A 17705-nucleotide genomic window follows, 5' to 3' on the forward strand; every position below is an offset into this window, starting at 1 on the left:
AAACTGAGGCAAACAGGATTAAGTGAGTTGCCCAGAGTCACACAGTGAGTGTCTGAGACCAGGTGAGGAAGATGAGTCCTCCTAACTCTAGCTGCAGTATATTTATTAAGTATATTATATATCTATTAAGTAAGATGAATTTATTACTATGTCATAAATACACTAAATGTATTATAACTAATAAATAGAGCATATTTTAATACTATATGATAATGACGGTGGTAGCTAACATTCATGTGGCATCTACCATCTGCCAGGCACTGTACTAAGCACTGTAAATATTTCCTTTGATGCTCATGACAACTCTGGGAGGTTTTACAGTCAAGAAAACTAAAACAGATAAAGGTGAAATGCCTTACCCGAGGTCCCACAAAGCTGGTGACAGTCACAGGGCTCCAGGGCTGGTGCTTTCTGCCTTTAGTTCTACCTAACTGCAGTCACCCCTTATTTTCACAACACATTAATATTTACAAAGCTCTTTCTCCTAAACGTTCCTGTGAAGTGGCTAGTAGCATTATTCCTGTTTTAGAGATTAGCAGGGATGAGTTCAGTGATTTTCCTGCAGACACACACAGAGTGTGACTCTAGATTTGACACCCCTGACTCCAAACCTTCTCACCTTTATTCCATCTTTGTATTTCAATCAGTTCTTAGTCTGTTTTTAGTTATAGGCTTTCATTTTCTCAAATGCTTAGAAAACCTTGGAACTACATTTTTTTAAGGACAAGTAAGTGCATTGTTGATATTTTTTGCCTGGCCTGTCTATCTGAGTTTTGACAACAAAGCTTCTTTATTTTCCATGACTTTTGGGTACCAGCTACATCACTGTCAACGCTGATGTAAGGATTGTACTTGCTCTGGCAAAACAAACAGAAGGTCCTGCTTTGCGCTGATCAATTTACTTTTGGTAGTGACTGACACCATGTGCTTGAAAGAAGAGAAGGCCTTCGTGGGATGTTCAGAGAGCAAGCTGCCTTTCAGCATCTCCTGGTGCAGCAGGTGCCAGGGCTTCTATGCCAGTCAGGCTGGAGGCCTGCTTTGTTTCTCCCCTTTACTTGGGATTGACATAAATATATCAGTTCATATATATTTGGGGTTTTTGTTTTGTTTAGCATAATAGTTTAGTAAGTCATTGCTTTATGAAGAATTAAAGTGGAGCTTTGTGTTTTACAGAAAATATATTTACTTATTTTCTTCTTACTGCAACAAAAATTTTAACTGACTCCTAAGACACATTTATCACTTTTTATAGGTTTATAGGTTTGTCTTCATCATTTACACTCATTTTGCATTCATTATATACATATATACATGTCTGTGCTATCTCCTCTTTTGTGGTCAAATTAAAAGCTTTCTTTTGGAAGGCATAAAAAGTACACAGTGAACACAGATGATTTCTGTGTGTATCATTTACAGATCATATAGGATTATGTAACTTTGCCATTGGAACGGGCCTTGATGATCATATAGCCTAACTTATTTTGTAGCTGAAGAGTAGAGGTGCAGAGAGATTTTTTTTTTTTGCCCAATGTCTGAAAAGTTAAGTGTGGAAGCCCAGTGGCAAAGTGGATAGAACACTGGGCTTGAAGTCAGGAAGACTCAGACACTTACTAGCTGTGTGCCCTTGGCAAATCACTCTACCCCTGACTGCCTCAGTTTCCTTATCTGTATGATGGGGATAACAGTAACCTTTTCCTCCTAGGGTTGTTGTAAGAATCAAAAGCACTTATTACAGTGCCTGGCACATAGTAGGCATTTAATAAATGCTTTTGTGTTTTTCTTTTAAGTGATTGGCTAATCTGGGCATCTCTAGATCCTCTAGCTCCAGAACTATCAATCTCTCTGCTTCGTCCTGATAACCAAACACATACGTTTCCATATGATATAAAGAAAAGCATATGTGCCTTAATGAAAAACATTGTAGGCAGGGGGTAAATGCTAACAATGACAAGGGTAAAACAGGCCAGAATTAATCTGCTACCCTGTTTGGGAATAGGGTGCATGAATAAGTTGGGTCAGGTGAAAAGCCAGACCATGAAATTAAAATTCTACCATAATAAATGAAGGGCCTGAATACCTAACCTGAAAAGGCTTCTGCTATGTCCTGAGAGTTAACAAGTCCCAGAGCTCCATCAAAACCAAAAATGAACAAATGAAATGGATAGAAAAGGGACAAGAAATTCGGAAACTTAAACCTCAAGTGTTTTTTCTTTTAGCCATAATTAATAGAGAGTAAGTCAAAAATAATAATTCTAGAAGCATGAAGGAAACTAGTAGGACATTTTTATTCATTCTACACAGATTTGATTTATACATTGACTTTTCAGGAACAAATCTATGATTTTAGCCTGAGGTGTTTGTGTAATTATCTCTTAGAAAAATAAATTCAGCAGCCCATATAAAATACATGTCTGTATCTTAGAACAGTCTGATTTACATAGACAGAAGGTTTAATGAAAGTAATTAAGAATGTTCTTACAGGATTGCCTACATCGTGAAGATTATTCACCTCACAAATCATTCTGAAATGGCTCCTTCACAGGACCTGTATAGGAAGTGAAATGATTTTTAGATTTCACTAGCATTTAAAATCACTAGATAGGCAGCTCAAGAGATAGAATACCATCCTGCAGTTAGGAAGAGCTAAGTTCAAATGTGATCTCAGATACTCCCTAGCTGTGTGATCCTGATCAAGTCACTTAACTTCTATTTGCTTTAATCTATTCAACTGGGAAATGATAAACTACTCCATTATTTTTGCCAAGATGAGCCCCTGTGGGGTTATGGTGAGTATCAGATAGGACCAAACAACAGCAGCATTAATGAAAAGTCATTGAATGAGTTTCATATTGTTATTGAACCATTTTCAGCCCTATCCAACTCTTTGCAACCCCTTTTGGGGTTTTCTTTGCAAAGATGGTGGAGTGATTTGTTGTTTTCTTCTCCAGCTCATTTTACAGATGAGGAAACTGAGGCAGACAGGGTTAAGTGACTTGCCCAGGATCACAGCCAGTCAGTAAGTGTCTGAGGCCAGATTTGATCCCAGGAATATGACTCTAGGATCACCTAGCTGCCTATGAGTTTAATATTGCACTAGAATTTAGACCATACTTCATGTGCAATTGATATTTTTATTATTTTGTGAGAGATACCCATATTGCAAAGTAGGGATACCACTAAGGGAAAAAAAAAGTTTATCTTAGTAAGAATTTAATAATCGAAGTATACACATCCTACACCAAAAAGTATCACTCTGATTCTTCAATGTTTCTGTAATCTCATCAATGCAAGTACTCTTTCCACAGATACAGTAACAACCCAGGCTCTTATTCTGCTCTTGTCCATGTACTACCATTAGCCTACCCAATTTGTGAAAGGATTTTTCCCAGTTCTTTTGTCAGATCCTAATATAACACAGAAGCTGTACCCTGATCACACCTGGTTCATGCCCACAGCCAGCCCTCTTCTCTGGCCAGTCATCACTTAGCTGTTCTCCTTTATGTCACTTTCCTCATACACTCCCCTCTTCCAAACTCTCCTTCGCCAATCAAGTTTCTTCCCAGTTGTCCAAGTTTATCATCACATAACGATACGATTTAACGTCATCCTCAACAGTTACCTGTGCACGTACCCAGCCCTTGCCCAATCTTGGGTTATTTTCCCCAAGCAAGTCTGATGTGGCCGGTTCTGTCCACTCTCAGAGATACAAAACCAACCCAAGCCCTCCACCTTTCACCTGCACTGATGTGGTAGCTTTCTGATGTATCTGCCTGACCCGAGTCTCTCCCTGCTCAACTCCATCCTCCCCTCAGGTGCCAAAGTGACCTTGGTCTGCTCAGCTCCTCTGCCTGCTCAGGGAACTCTCCTAGGTTCCCTCTTCCCCTTTAGAATCAAAGAAAAACAGCTTCATAACATTGCCCCTTCTGACCTTTCCAGTCATCTCGCACTGCTCCCTTCCTGTTGCACTAACCTAACAGTCATTCCTTGACCACCACCTGCCATCTCCCTTTGAACTGGGGATCCCCCGTACCTGGATTTTTTCTCCTCACTTCTTCCCTTGGTTTCTCTGACTTTCTTCAACATTCAGCTCAAGTCCCACACTCTGCAGGAAAGTATTCTTGTTCCTCCACTAGCTAGTGATTTTCCCTCTCCGTTCATCTTCTGTTGACTTCGCTCATGGCTTGTATGTATCTGGTTATTTGCATTTTGTCTCTTTCATTCAAAGACGAGCTCCTTGAGGGCAGAGGCTGTCTCTGCTTGTTTTTGTATCCCCCTCATTTGGCAGAGCCTCCCTAGCACATAGGCAACACTTAATAACTATTTGTTGACTAAGTATACTTTGTGGTTGGTAATGTATTAAAGATTACTCATGTACACCCTGTGTCTCTTCTTGCCCTTTGTCAACTTTTGGAGACTGTGGTAATTGTCACTTAATACAGCGGCAGTGAAAGAATATTTTTCTTAGAAAGATGGAGCTTTGCTTGAAGAATAAGCTTGGGGTACATTATAACACTGGTCAGTTTTCAAAGCTAAGTATCCAAGGTTCGTTGTCATCCATAGTGTCTGTCCAAGATAAAGGAACTGAGAAACTGATACACGCACAAAAACACATATATATACTTACATAGACATATATTATTGATATTTATTATCATTTTTTTTATATACATATGTATATATACATGTAATGTATCATCCATCCATTTCCATATCACAGCATAGAGAGTAGACATCCTTTGTTCATTGGCTTTTTTCTGTGGGTAGTTAGACTAAAGTGTTTCGAGTGACTGATGCTTGTTTAGTTACAGTATCTCAGGCTTTGTACAATCAATATGATATCATTTGCTAACAGAAACATTTATTACTAAGGATATTAAATTTTTGTGTGTGGCTTAAATCCTGGTCTAGTGAAGCCTATGAAATTCTTCTCAGAATAATGTTTTTGAATGTTAAAATACACAGGAGTTCAAAGGAAACTAATTATATTGAAATATGATTATGAATATATGTGTGTATATACATATACATCTGCATAAATCCATATCCACACATATAAATGGTTCATGGGCCTTAGCTTAAGGCTCGCTAATCTAGAAATCTCTGTCTCCAGAAGGAATCCCTTTTCTTTTAAACTCTGAGCTAGACATCCTCCATGTTTATTAACTGATAAACTATTTCTATTCTTGAGCAAGGACTTTTTTTATGACTATGACATGTGATCTATGCATATTTATCCAAAGGACTTAATATTCATTAATCTAGCTGAAATATAGGGGGAGAACCTTAATGACAGAAATACAAACTTCTGAAAGTTGGTCTTTTGTTAATCTCTCTTTCATCTCCTTGTGAAGATAGACATATCATTGGATGTTCCCAGTGTGAAATTTGCTTTGTTTTCTAGTTATTTCTGTGTGTTTTATTTTTGCGCTGATGTATCAACAAATCTAGAAAAGTATTTACTATGTATGTATGTGTTTATTCCATGTCTTCGTCTTTTGAGATCTTAGTTTGGTGTTGACTTTAGGGTCCAATCAACTTAAATAGTCCGTATAAAATAAGTGCAGAATGTTGCTGCTGTTGTTTGTTCTTTTTTTTTTTTTTCCTAAAAGGACTAGTGACATCATGAGGTGATGTCTTAACTCACAGTTGAATTGGATTTAAGTGAAATAGAGTTGCATAAAGTCTTCATCCTTAGTCTCTCTTTCAGAGTCATCAAAATCTAGTGACCAGACAAAAATTAAGACAGGTGGTGATGGTGCAGGATGTAGTGGATGACTTTGGTGTCTGATGTCTGACCAAGTTCTTAAGTTCTCCACAGCAGCTGCTTCAGCAACCTTGATGGCTGTTGGAACATAATGCTCTTATCCTCTCATTCTTCTGGGGGAAATCTTCACATGCTTGAGGTACACACCTCCTAACACTCACCAGTGGGTTTGAGGCCTATCAGTTGCTCTCAACCTGAATTAACCTGTCCACCAAGACCATTATTCCAAGGAGTACCACAGCTTCTTGGAGCCACAGGTGAGAGGTGCATACCAAAGGTGGATGCAGGCCTGAAAAGGGCTCATCAAGCCCTTACATGAGAGGTGCTAGTCTTCCCCTCACATCCCTCACACCCCAGGTGCAGGTGAAATACTTTTGAATGATAGAGGTTTTCTTTTGGACTTCTACCACCTGGGAAACTTTGTCAAGAAGCCTGTTTAATGAAATCAGAACACCTGGGCTTGTTCCAAAGTAGAGATAGGGATAAAAAGAAGACTTGTGGTTTTATTGATGTGATGAACACTTATATGAAGAAACTCCCTGTACCAATATAGATAGGCACTTTTCCTGCAACTTGGGATCTTAAGAGCACAACTTATTAACATTCTAGGGTGCAATCCTTTGACAGCCTAGTAAAATCTTCCTCAGAATGTATAAACTATATAGAATTACAAGGGAATCAATTAAGATAAAGTTGCCAAAATGTTTAAAAAAAAAATTATAATTCATGGATCCCAGGGTAAGAATTCCTATCTTAAAGACTTGCTTAGAATTTAGCCCAAGGTCATACAGACAGTTGAATTCTGTTCTTCCTGGCTCCAGGGTCAGCAGTATTCACTCCTGAAGTAGAATGAGTGCTGCATGTGGAGTCACAAGATCTGGGTTAGAATTCTAATGCATTCCAATTGGTGTGGTCTTGTGCACGGGTCTCCTCTGTTTCCTCATCTGTAAAATGATGGAGATGAATTAAATGACCTTTAAGATGACTTTCAGCTATGAAGATCGTCTAGATCCATAATCCAAACCAGAAAATTGAACAAAAAGAAAAAAATTAGAAAATAGAAAATGGAACCAAACTGGCCCAATTTGTGGTAGTTCATAAGAAAGGCTTGAATATTTCCTTGGATTGACCCTGAGGATATCAGTTCTGATCTCTGGACACTGTTGCCTTTCCATTAACTTGTGTTTTTTTTTTTTTTAATATTTCAGCAAGAGGGGTAAAATTACTTGCCCAGGGTCATGTAGCTAGTGATTGAGGTCATATTTGAATTCAGATTTTTCTAACTATAGGTCTAGTGTTCTGTGCACTGTACCATCTAACTATCTGTTATATATGTGTGTGTGTATGTATGTGTGTGTGTGTATATACATATATATGGCTATACATACATACACACACACACATACACACACACGTCCTATTGCTCTCAGAAAGCAAGGATGATTGTTCTTTGTAACCTTAGCATTTAGCACAATTCTTTCTATATATTGTAAGCTCAGTACATCATAGGAACATAAATTTAGTTCTGGAAGTGATCTCAGGGTCATCTAGTCCAAGTTTCTTCATTTTAAAGTTAAATCTTAGACCCAAATAAGTTAAGTGACATGTATAAAATTCCACAAGGAATTCAAACCAGTATTCAAATCTAATGAACTCTACAGATGTATCCCTGAACCTTATTTAAACCAATAAGGTTTTTTAAAATCCTCTCCCCTGGATCCTTCCCAGAACAACTAAAAAAAAAAAAAAAAAAAGAATACACTGATTTTTTTTTTTTACTCTTTCATATAGTATGATTAAAAAAAAAAAATAGGCCTGCATTTGAAGTCAGAGAACTTTGGTTCAAATCCTAGCTCTAACAGTTTTTACTTGAAACTGCTTGAGCCAGGTCACTTAACCTTGATTTGTCTATAAAACAAAGGGGACTAAATGACCACTAGGGTACCTTCCAGCTCTAAGTCTGTAATCCTGTGGTCCTTGCTCACCCTCTGGTGGAGATGCTAATGAACAGAGAGGAGGGGGGGATTCCAAGGCAAAGAAAATGTCTCATCTCTGAATTATTAAGACACTTTGAAATCAATGTGATCATTGATCACAGAGATCATAAATGTGATTGGAGATATGACTATTAAGGAGAGCCACCACTAAGACTTTCTTATCATAGGATGATAGATTTGAACTGGAAAGGGATCTCACAGGTCACCTGATCTAACACTGTCATTTTACAGGTCAGCAAACTTGTATTTCCCCAGAGCTGGTAAATGACTTGGCTGAGATGGTGTAGATTCCAAGTGGCCAAACCCAGATCGGTACCAGGTCATCTGGCTCCACATTCAGAGCCCTTGTCTGTACTAGGTAGTCACCCTAAGTTGTTGTACTCCCACAGGCACATGCTCCCTTTGTTTTGACACCTTTACTTGCCTTATTTTTACATAAGTCCTCCTTTCCAGCTTTAAACTATTTAAATAATTATCTTGGTAACAGTCTCTTTAATTATAAAGTATATTTTAATTATCTGGCCCCAGGATTTATGTTAACAATTAGTAAGTTCTAATTATGGTTCTTGAGTTGATTTTTTAAAAATGTAATCTTTCAAGCATTTACAATGTAATAGTAAAATGAATCTAGAGGTGTTTATCTGTCTTACAAATTTGCTTTGTGAATTACCCTGTGCTGGTGAGGTACTTAAAACAACAGAGAATAAATCAAAATAGCTATATAATTTTCTATTATTGTTCCAGTTTTTATAAACAGCATATTGGTGTGTTTAAAAAGAGAATCATGCAAAGGAAACTCTGGAGATGTTACACTCGGGCAAAGCTCGGACGATCTCCAGGTGATGCTGGATTAGCTTCCTTCTTTGACTTGTGCTGTGATGTTATTTTGGCTTGGGTAGTAGCTGTTGGCAACAGTAAAAGAATCCTCAGAGCAATTTATGGCAGTGAAAAACCTGAGAGCTAATTGTATGGAAAGGTTTTATAAATCAGCAGTCTGTGCAGTACAAGAATTAATTGGAGAGTTGGTGGTTGTAATTAAGATTGTTTGGGACTGATTTAAGGTTTTATACAGGTCATCTCCCATTACAGTGAAACCCGAGGCTCTATTCTACTTCTTTTGTTATACTAGACTTGGGTTGTCCCAAATGTGGCTTTGACTAGGTTATTGCTGAAGGCTTAGCAATCTTTATGTTTATGTACACGTACATTCATACAGCTTCTTTGTTAGAATTGTGCTTATTTCAAATGGATTTGACCTGTAATACCATACAGCCAATTTCCAACCAGCAATATCTTCAGCACTCAGTGCTAAAATGCTTTATAATACAATTTTAAAACATCAACAAAGCAAATTTATCAGGATCAACAAATTCAGAATTTTTCTTAAATTTTTCACCTTTACCCTTTAAGAATTTGTGATTTCATTGGTATGGCTGTTTCCTACACTGATTAATAAGTGGCCTAGTGAGTTGCTAGGGCCTTCCCCCACCAAAAAAAGGAAAAAATAAAAAAAATTGTCACTCAGTAACCAGCCTCCTGATGACGATACCCTCTGCACTTACCTCCCTTCTACAAGCAAGCTTTCCTCCTTTTAGGCTTTCTTGGTCCCCTTAGTACTCTTCCTCTTCCATTTTTGCCTTCCTCTGCATGTTTTTACCACCCTCTCCCCACCCCAGGAGATTTTCAAGCTCTTCACACTGTAGCCTTGTAGCCTCTTCCTTTATTTTCATTCTGTGTGTGTGTATGTATATATATATATATATATATATATATATATATATATATATATATAATTCCCTCCTATGTTCTCTGTGGACCAATCCTGCTGACTTTCTGGTTACTCTGTCTCATGGTACGCTCTATCTTCCCTTGCCACGTCTTAGTATTAACCACCTACCATAACCTGGAATGCCCTCATTCGTCCCCTCTGCCTCCCAGGAATCCCATCTTTCCTTGGAGACAGCCAGAGTGACAGCTATTTAGGGAAACCTTTTCTGGTGCCCTCAGCTTGTGTTCGATTCGTATATGTATTAAATTTTCCTGTATTTGTACATGTGGTCTCCCCTGTTAGAACATAAGCTCTCTGAGGGTAGGAACTATCTGCGTCTTTGTGTTTATCTCCAGATCTAGCAAGGTCCAGCACAGAGCAGAGTTCTTGGTTGGTCGAGGGAAGGGACTGGCTAGTCCTTTTGACATAGTGTCTCTTGCACCTAGCACAACACATTATATACACTATATTCTTGTAGAATTAAATCGCAAGGGACTGAAGTCTGTTCTGCATTTTAGAGGAAAGCCTGAGTTCTTCAGGCATCTCCTTTTGTCACCAAAGAAGTCATTTTTCTTTTTTTTTCTCCCCAGGGGAGAGGATTAGCACCTTGTACCTTGTAGATAGGGGAATGGTGAGGGTATTTAAAGTGAAAAAAAGCCAAAATATTGTGAATCAAATAAGGCAAGTAGAAGGAGGTAGAGAGAGAGAGGAAAAGTGGAATTCCCCAATGGGGACTGGAGCCCACTTGGGCTGGTAATTAGGAGCAATTAACAGAAAGAACTCTCTTCATTTTGGAAACCAACATTAAATTGGAGGCTCTACTAACTGGAGCCTAACTTCAAAGGGTAACAAAATCCCAGTGGCCAAGCTGAAGTTAGCAGTGATGTTCTTAACAATTCCCCAAACGGTGGAAGTCAGCCTTAGAAGTAAGGAGGTGAGAGTGAACACATTCCACAAAGGGAAAAGGGTTTTTGGTGTCAGCTAAACAATCCTTAGACCTGAGACATTGGTAGGTAGGAGAGGTAACCTTTAGAATGTAAGGATTTGTTAACATTTTTTTTGTATTATTAGTGCCTGTGACAAGCCTGGCACACAGTAGGCACTTCATACTTTTTTGATTGATTGGTTAAATACTAACAATGTGCTAGATATTCCTCCTCCTTTTGCTTAAGTGCCAGTGCCAGGGGGAGCTCCTGCTGGGAGGGTCTTACCATTTTCCCCCCTCCCACTGTCCCTTGCCACTACCAGATTAGTCACCATATCCTGACCCTGGTGAGAGAGCCAAGTACCAAGGATCTGATTTGGGGAGTGCTAATGTAATGGGACTCAGGAGGCAGCTGTTTATGTATCACAGTGGCAAGGGGATGGGAGAACAAGGGAGGAAAACCCTTATAAGAGCAGCAGGGAGAAACGGAGAATCCTAAAACCAGTGCAGGGCGCACAGGAGGAGAAAATTAGAAGTGGCTTTCCAAACAATGATAACCACTGGGGAATGTTCCTTTTTTCCCTTCTAGATCAATGAACTGAGCCATGTCCAGATCCCTGTAATGCTGATGCCAGATGATTTCAAAGCATATTCCAAGATAAAGGTGGATAATCACCTTTTTAACAAGTAAGTTCAATTACCACCTTTCTCTTGTGCTAGTAGAGTTCCTGGGAGTTCAGTTTTTATAAAGTTTTAAAAACTCCATTATTTTTCAATGGGTAGGAGTAAAGTTTTGCTGATTAAGTTAATCTTGTGATAAACACAACCATCTGTTCTGTTGAAAAAAGTAACAGCAGGGCCTACTGGGGAGTATCCTTTTGCCATATGCATATTGTTCTCTATGAATAGCTTACATGTTAAAAGTGAAATTCGCATTATAATGGGAATTTTTGAAAATATGTAAATTATTTGGATTTTAGAAGAAATATAAGCTTGCCTCCTATAGACTCATTTTGGATGAAAATCAAGAAAATTTGCTGGTGAATAAAAGTTGACATACATTTTTGTAAAACCTAATAGGAGGCCATATAAAAGACTGAAAATTTTACTCTTGTCTATATGAATTTAAATGAAAGAATTTCTAAATAAAACCAATAACCTGAGTGAAGCAGGTAAGGCAGTCCTTGTCATAATAGAATTTGGAGGCTGGGCTTTCAAGAATTAGAAGGGTAAAAGAAAATCTTAGTTCACTGTTTTGTTATATAAATTGAATTTGGAAAGTAGTTAAAACAAAAAAGTAGCATTCAGTATTTGAAAATGAGTAAGGGAGGAAGGGTAGTCATTTTTTTTGGAGGGCTCTAATTCAGTTCTACTACTTGTAAGTAACTGAAAATGGCCCAGGAGTGTTCACATCTTTCTTTCCTGCCGCCCTCTACTTTTTTCTCATTAGGTTCCCTTCCTCTTCCTGTCCAACTTCTTCCTTCCTCTTTACCTCTGCTTCCCTTCCTATTCATAACTACTCTACTTTATAAAACATGAAACTGAAAACTAATGGATATGCAAGGTGAAGAGAAGGGAGGTCTGCATCATCAGGATAATGAAGGAGGAAAACCATGACTGTTTCTCTCTAAGCACTAAGTGTAAAATATGTACTAGAACAAACCATCAGGAAATTTTAGTGGGATTAGGAGAGGCAGTGAAAGAGCATTGGGTTTGTAGTTAAAACCTAAATTCGAACCTCAGCTCTTGATACTTCCTGCTTCTGTCTTCTTGGACAAATGATACAATTTCTTGAACCTTTGTTTCTTTAACAATAAAAATGAAGCTGACAGTACTTCTGGTGCCCATCTCATAAAGCTGATGGAACTATCTAATGGGATGAATGTGTTTGTAAAATGCCTTACAGAATTTTTAAAAGCTGCATAAACCTTAGTTGTTATATGTGCCTTTGCATCTCATTTTGTGGTATTACAATTTCAGAGAAAACATGCCGAGTCATTTCAAATTTAAGGAATACTGCCCAATGGTTTTCCGTAACCTGAGAGAAAGGTTTGGAATTGATGATCAGGATTTTCAGGTAAGTGATAGCTCTTTTAACCTTTGCTTGGGATGGTTATTCTCAAGTCTCCCAGCATCCTGAGGAGGAAGGGAAAAGTCTTGTTTTAAAACATGTTTATAGTCTAGCTCTAGTTCATACCAGTTGTTAGTTATTAACTATAAATAAAGATCTAGTGTATACCAGAGATCCAGGCCCATTTGTTTAAATAAATTGAGTTTGAAGGGAATGAAGCTGCCAAAACAAGAACACTGAATGTTAGGTACCAGCTCAGAGAAAAACTAGACTGTGTGGATCCTTGTGAGTCACATGTTGATATAAAAATCTATATTGACATCATCTATATTCTATTTTATTTTTATGTATTTGATTAAGTATCTATTTTCGAATTACATTGTAATCTGTTTCAGGCCACAGTCAGGGAGGTTTGGAGATTAACAATTCTGGTCCAGCATATTAGCTGAGAACTCAGAGTCACAAAAGCACATTCCACCACTAATTGGTTATGTTACTTAGGACAGATCAGTGCCTCTATGTTCTTATCTGTAAAATGGGTTACAATGGCTAGGCTTTCTACTCTGATTCTAGAGACTGTAATCCTTATAAATAATATAATAATAATACCATTTTATTAGATGATTTTGAGGAAATCAGTTTATAATCTCTAAAACCCTGTATGAGAAGCATTATGGAGTAGTGGGTATAGAACTGTCTCTAAAGTCACGAAGGCTTGATTTCTAGTCCTGTTTCTGACAGGCTGGCTTTGTGACAAGATGCATTTTCACTACCCCAAATAACTTAATAAACTTTGGAGAGTTTCTTCACTGGTAATCCCTTATTTTTGTGTAGTTGTGCCCCATTCTCTATGATCCCATTTGGGTTTTCTTGGTAAAGATATAAGGGAGGTTTTCCATTTCCTTCTTCATATCATTTTACAGATGAGGCAAACAGGATTAAGTGTCTTGCTCAGGATCACACAGCTATAAGAGTCTGAGAATGGATATGAACTCAGGAAGTTTCCCGATTCCAGTCCTGCATAGCTGCCTTAAGCTCCCTCCCCAAATCATTATTTTCATAAGAGAACATGGAGAGAAAGAGCATGGTAGAATGCAGCACACACTGCTCATTAAATTCTCATTAAAAGTGCAATTGGAACAGTTGGATGGAGCAATGAATTGCATCACAAGAGCCACATTCATATCTTGCCTCTGACCTTGAACAGAGAGGTAACCTTTCTGGGTCTCTGTTTCTCATGTGTAAAATGAAGGGTTCAGAGGTTCTAATGAATCTGAGAGCCTTGAGCCCTGCCATCAGTGCCTCAGATAATCTCAAGAACCATGAATTGCTGACAGCTTTCCAACTTAAATCAGAGGAGGGACTGTTCAACTTGGAAGTTTTCTCTGTGGCAAAGAAGTGGGAGACCAGGACCCTCAGAAGAGGATGGAATACAAAGACTTTAGAATTAATTAATTTCATTCATAAAAAGCTGTGTCTTCCCTTGAAATGATGCACTTGAAGAAAGAGATGTAGTCTACTTGTGTAATGCTAAAGAATCATGATGTGTTAGAGCCAGAATCAGTGTCTTAAGTATTAGAAGGTTTTGCTCTTGCTCAGGTGTCGGAAGTGAACCCATCAGACCCATTCAGCCGCTTTTGCTTCAGTCTAGTGTCACTCTGCTGTCTCTCTAAAGAGTCCTGGAAATAGCCGGCCCTTTGGCTGCCTTTGCCAGCAGCTGAGTTATTTTTATTCAGCTGGTGTAGAGGAAGGCGAGCAGGTGAGCACTGACCCAGGAAGGGTCTTGGGCCAGCAGTTGATTCCATAGCCCTAATATCTGGGACTTGCAACCAGATCTAAGGCATTAAATAATAAGTAATCCCTTCACCATCAGCAAGCTGAAAATGCAATAAGAAGACCCAAAGGGCAACTGAACTTGTTTGTTTGCAGTGCTTGAGACATTGACAGATATTTAAATTTCCTGTCTGATCTCATTTTGTGAGTAGGTATTTTTGTAGCTACAAGGAATAATGTGAAGTTAAAAATCACTCTATACATGAAACCTTTAGCAGTCAAAATAGGGGTTCTGTCAGTTCTGTACATTTCATATACACTGGCTTCACTGTGGAGGTCACTAAGCAAATGAGTGTTTTCTCTATAGAGAGAGAGAAATGAAAGGGAATAAAAGAACAAACCATCATGATGTTCTTGGACAGATGAACCTTGCTCCCTTAATAAGCAGATCCGTATTTAGATCTCTGACTTAAGTGTCATCTATAACTTGTATGGTTATGTTGTCCTTTTAACTGCATGTTTTCCTTTTATTGAGAATTTGCCGAATGCTTTTTTCTTTGCTGATTTGCTGCTTTCCCATTTGAGAAGCACTTACATTTCTCCCAGTTTTTCTAAGAAAATGAAGATGCTTTTACTTTGTTGATTTGCAGTAATTGTTTGCTGGAGAGTCAGCAGTAGAAAGAGAAGGCTCTTGGGTAGAGGACTCTCACTTAATTTCTGTATGTTCCACAACAAAATAGGCACTCTACCATGTGTAATAGAATATTGCATTTGTCATTAGAAGACCTAGATTCAGATACTAGCTCTGTGATCTATCCATTACATAATCTTGTTTAAAGTTCCTTAACTTCTTGGAGTTACGGGTTCCTCATCTGTAAAATGTAAACAATAATATTGGAAAATGCCTTCTTCCCAGTGTAGTTATGAATAAAAAAGTCCTTTGCAAATTTTAGTGTTTATAAACATGAATTTTTATTATGCATTTATAGTTCTGTGGTCCCAAGTTGTGTTTCAAAAAAAAATTTATCATGTTCTATCCCCAGGGTTGATTAATGGTTGTTTTTTCCTGATGAAGGGACCTGGCATTGATTATCATTTTCTCATCCTGCCAGCCAAATTCATAAAAATGCTTAAAAGCCAAGTACTCCGGATAACTGCGGAAGCCAAACAGCAGACACATTGTCTGCAAGGAGAATGGCTGGCTGAAGCCATAAAGTCCTTCAGATCTCATCAGTAGCTTTGTCACTTGAGGCAAGGTTCTTAGATTTCATTGATGTGGGCATTCCTTCCACCAACATTGCTTGCAACCTCTCAATGCTTTCCTCAGTAAAAAGCTATTAGGATTTGGTGTAGCCTCCCAAAGTCATGTCTTGATGTCTATCTTGATAATGAGCCTCTGTGATTTTAGCTAGCCAGACCCTGGGTAATGGGCCTTTCTATCTCAATCTTGCTTGAAGACTTTTCAGCTACATAGGACCTGTTAGAACTAGAATTCTGCTATCAAAGCCCACTTTGATAGGGCCTAGAGCCACTTCTTGCCATGATGGAGAAGAACTGAAAAGATTTTTCTCATATATCCTAAATGGAAAAGCTTATTGCATCTGAAATCTCTCCCTGGTTAAACAAGACTCATTAAGTGCCTTTTTTTGTTTGGTTGGTTTAATTTTGTTTTTGTCTTAGAGACTGCCAGAATAACAAAATAAAAATGATCCATTCCCTGCCCTTAGAGAGCTTACATTTGTGGAAGAAAGGGAAAAAGGGAGGAAGAAGATATAATGTGGTCAGAGATAAATAAATGCAAAACAAAAACATATATAGTGATTGGGGTAGCTCTAATAATTGGAAAAATCAGGAAAGGCTTCTTGAAGGTGAAGATACATGAGCTAAGGCTTGAAAGGTAAAGGAGTTTTAAGAGGTGGATGAGACACGGCATTCTACTCATGGAGGTACAGCCTATACAAAGGTACAGAGGTGGGAGATTTTTCCATTTTTTTCATACTGGCCGGTGAACCCTTCTCACTTAAGCTTATTTTACTCAACTCCCTCCCTCCCTTCCTTCTCTCCTTACCATCACAGTGTTTTGTAAATAGGGCCAGAAATCACGCTTTTTTGTTTGACAGTTTCCCTGATCTACACTGACTGCTAGTAGCCCAGCCACAGTGGCAAGATCATATGCTACCCACCAACAAAATTTCCCCATGACGCCTCTGAAGCAGATCAGGCTCGGCACCCCTTGCATGAAAAGCTGGGTTTCCTCTCCCTACCTTAGTGTCAAAACTTCTCTGCTCAAATTCTTTTGAAACTGGCTCTTAAGTCTCTCATCATAACATCATAAACATCAGGTTTGTACCTCCAGACCAGCAAACAAAAACCATTAAGTAACTACTATGTGCAGAGAGCATTGTGTGGGCAGAGATGCAAAGCTTAGAATCTATTTAGAATCTTGTAGAGACAGCACAGCCAGTCAGAAGCAAGCTACAAAAAAAGGACTCAGATGTCAGAGGGAAGTCAGTCATGAAGCATTTGTAAGCTCTAAAAAGTGTCCTGTATTTTAAGCATTGAAGAGATAAAAAAGGGAAAAAACCAGCCCGTGACCATAATGGCTACAGGATTAGGTAAAGTGTCTTAGAGGAAACAGCATTTGAATTGGATTGTTTGACTGTTGGGGGCAGAACTAGGTGCCAAGGGTGCAAATTGCTCTGAGGATCATTGGGAAGAAAGACCCCCTTCACAATTAGACTTTCCTATGAGTGGTACAGATTGCCTTGGGAGGTATTGGGCTTCGGTCTCTTCAAAGCTCTTCAGGGATTCATTGAGGGCTCTGTAGTGGATGCTGTTCTTGTCTGGATGTGGGTGGGAGGCTGGTTTCTGTTCAGGGATTCTTCCAGCATTAATTCTGATCCTTAAAGACTGGGTGGTAACAGCCAAGGGAAGGGAAGGCCCTCCCAACTTCGGAACCTGGAAGCAAAAAAACATGGCAGCAAAGGTAAGCATAAGGGATGGACAAGTAATTCAGTTTGGTGGTAGCTCATAAAGAAGAGTATGTAACAGTACTGGAAATGTTGAACAGTGCCGTTTTATGGTAGGATAAGCAGGTTAACTTGTATCCACTTGGCAGCGGGGAGCCATGGAAGGATTTAGGCAAGTGACACATCCAGATCTGTAGACCTCAGAAATAGTCTAATTCTAATATTTTTCTTTGTGTTCATTTGTTTTTTTTTTTTTCAAATAATGAGTATATACATGTTTAACATATATTGGATCACTTGCCATTTAAGGAAAGGAGTGAAGGAAAATTGAAACACAAGGTTTTGCAAGGGTCAATGTTGAAAAATTATCCATGCATATGTTTTGAAAATAAAAAGTTTTGATTAAAAAAAAGTGATGGGTGTATAAGGAGATTTTAC

At 38.5% G+C, this 17705-nt stretch overlaps 1 protein-coding gene across 1 annotated transcript in view; it reads left to right on the forward strand.

Annotated features, from left to right (window-relative positions):
• Positions 1-17705, forward strand: part of PIP4K2A (phosphatidylinositol-5-phosphate 4-kinase type 2 alpha) — a 202040-nt gene that overhangs the window by 95324 nt on the left and 89011 nt on the right. Inside the window, exons 2-3 of the mRNA XM_023505089.2 lie at positions 11044-11141; positions 12435-12531. Coding sequence (XP_023360857.1) covers positions 11044-11141; positions 12435-12531 — 195 coding nt within the window. The remainder of the gene's footprint in view (positions 1-11043; positions 11142-12434; positions 12532-17705) is intronic.

The sequence above is a fragment of the Sarcophilus harrisii genome, chromosome 5, assembly GCF_902635505.1.
Source record: "Sarcophilus harrisii chromosome 5, mSarHar1.11, whole genome shotgun sequence".
NCBI lineage: Eukaryota > Metazoa > Chordata > Mammalia > Dasyuromorphia > Dasyuridae > Sarcophilus > Sarcophilus harrisii.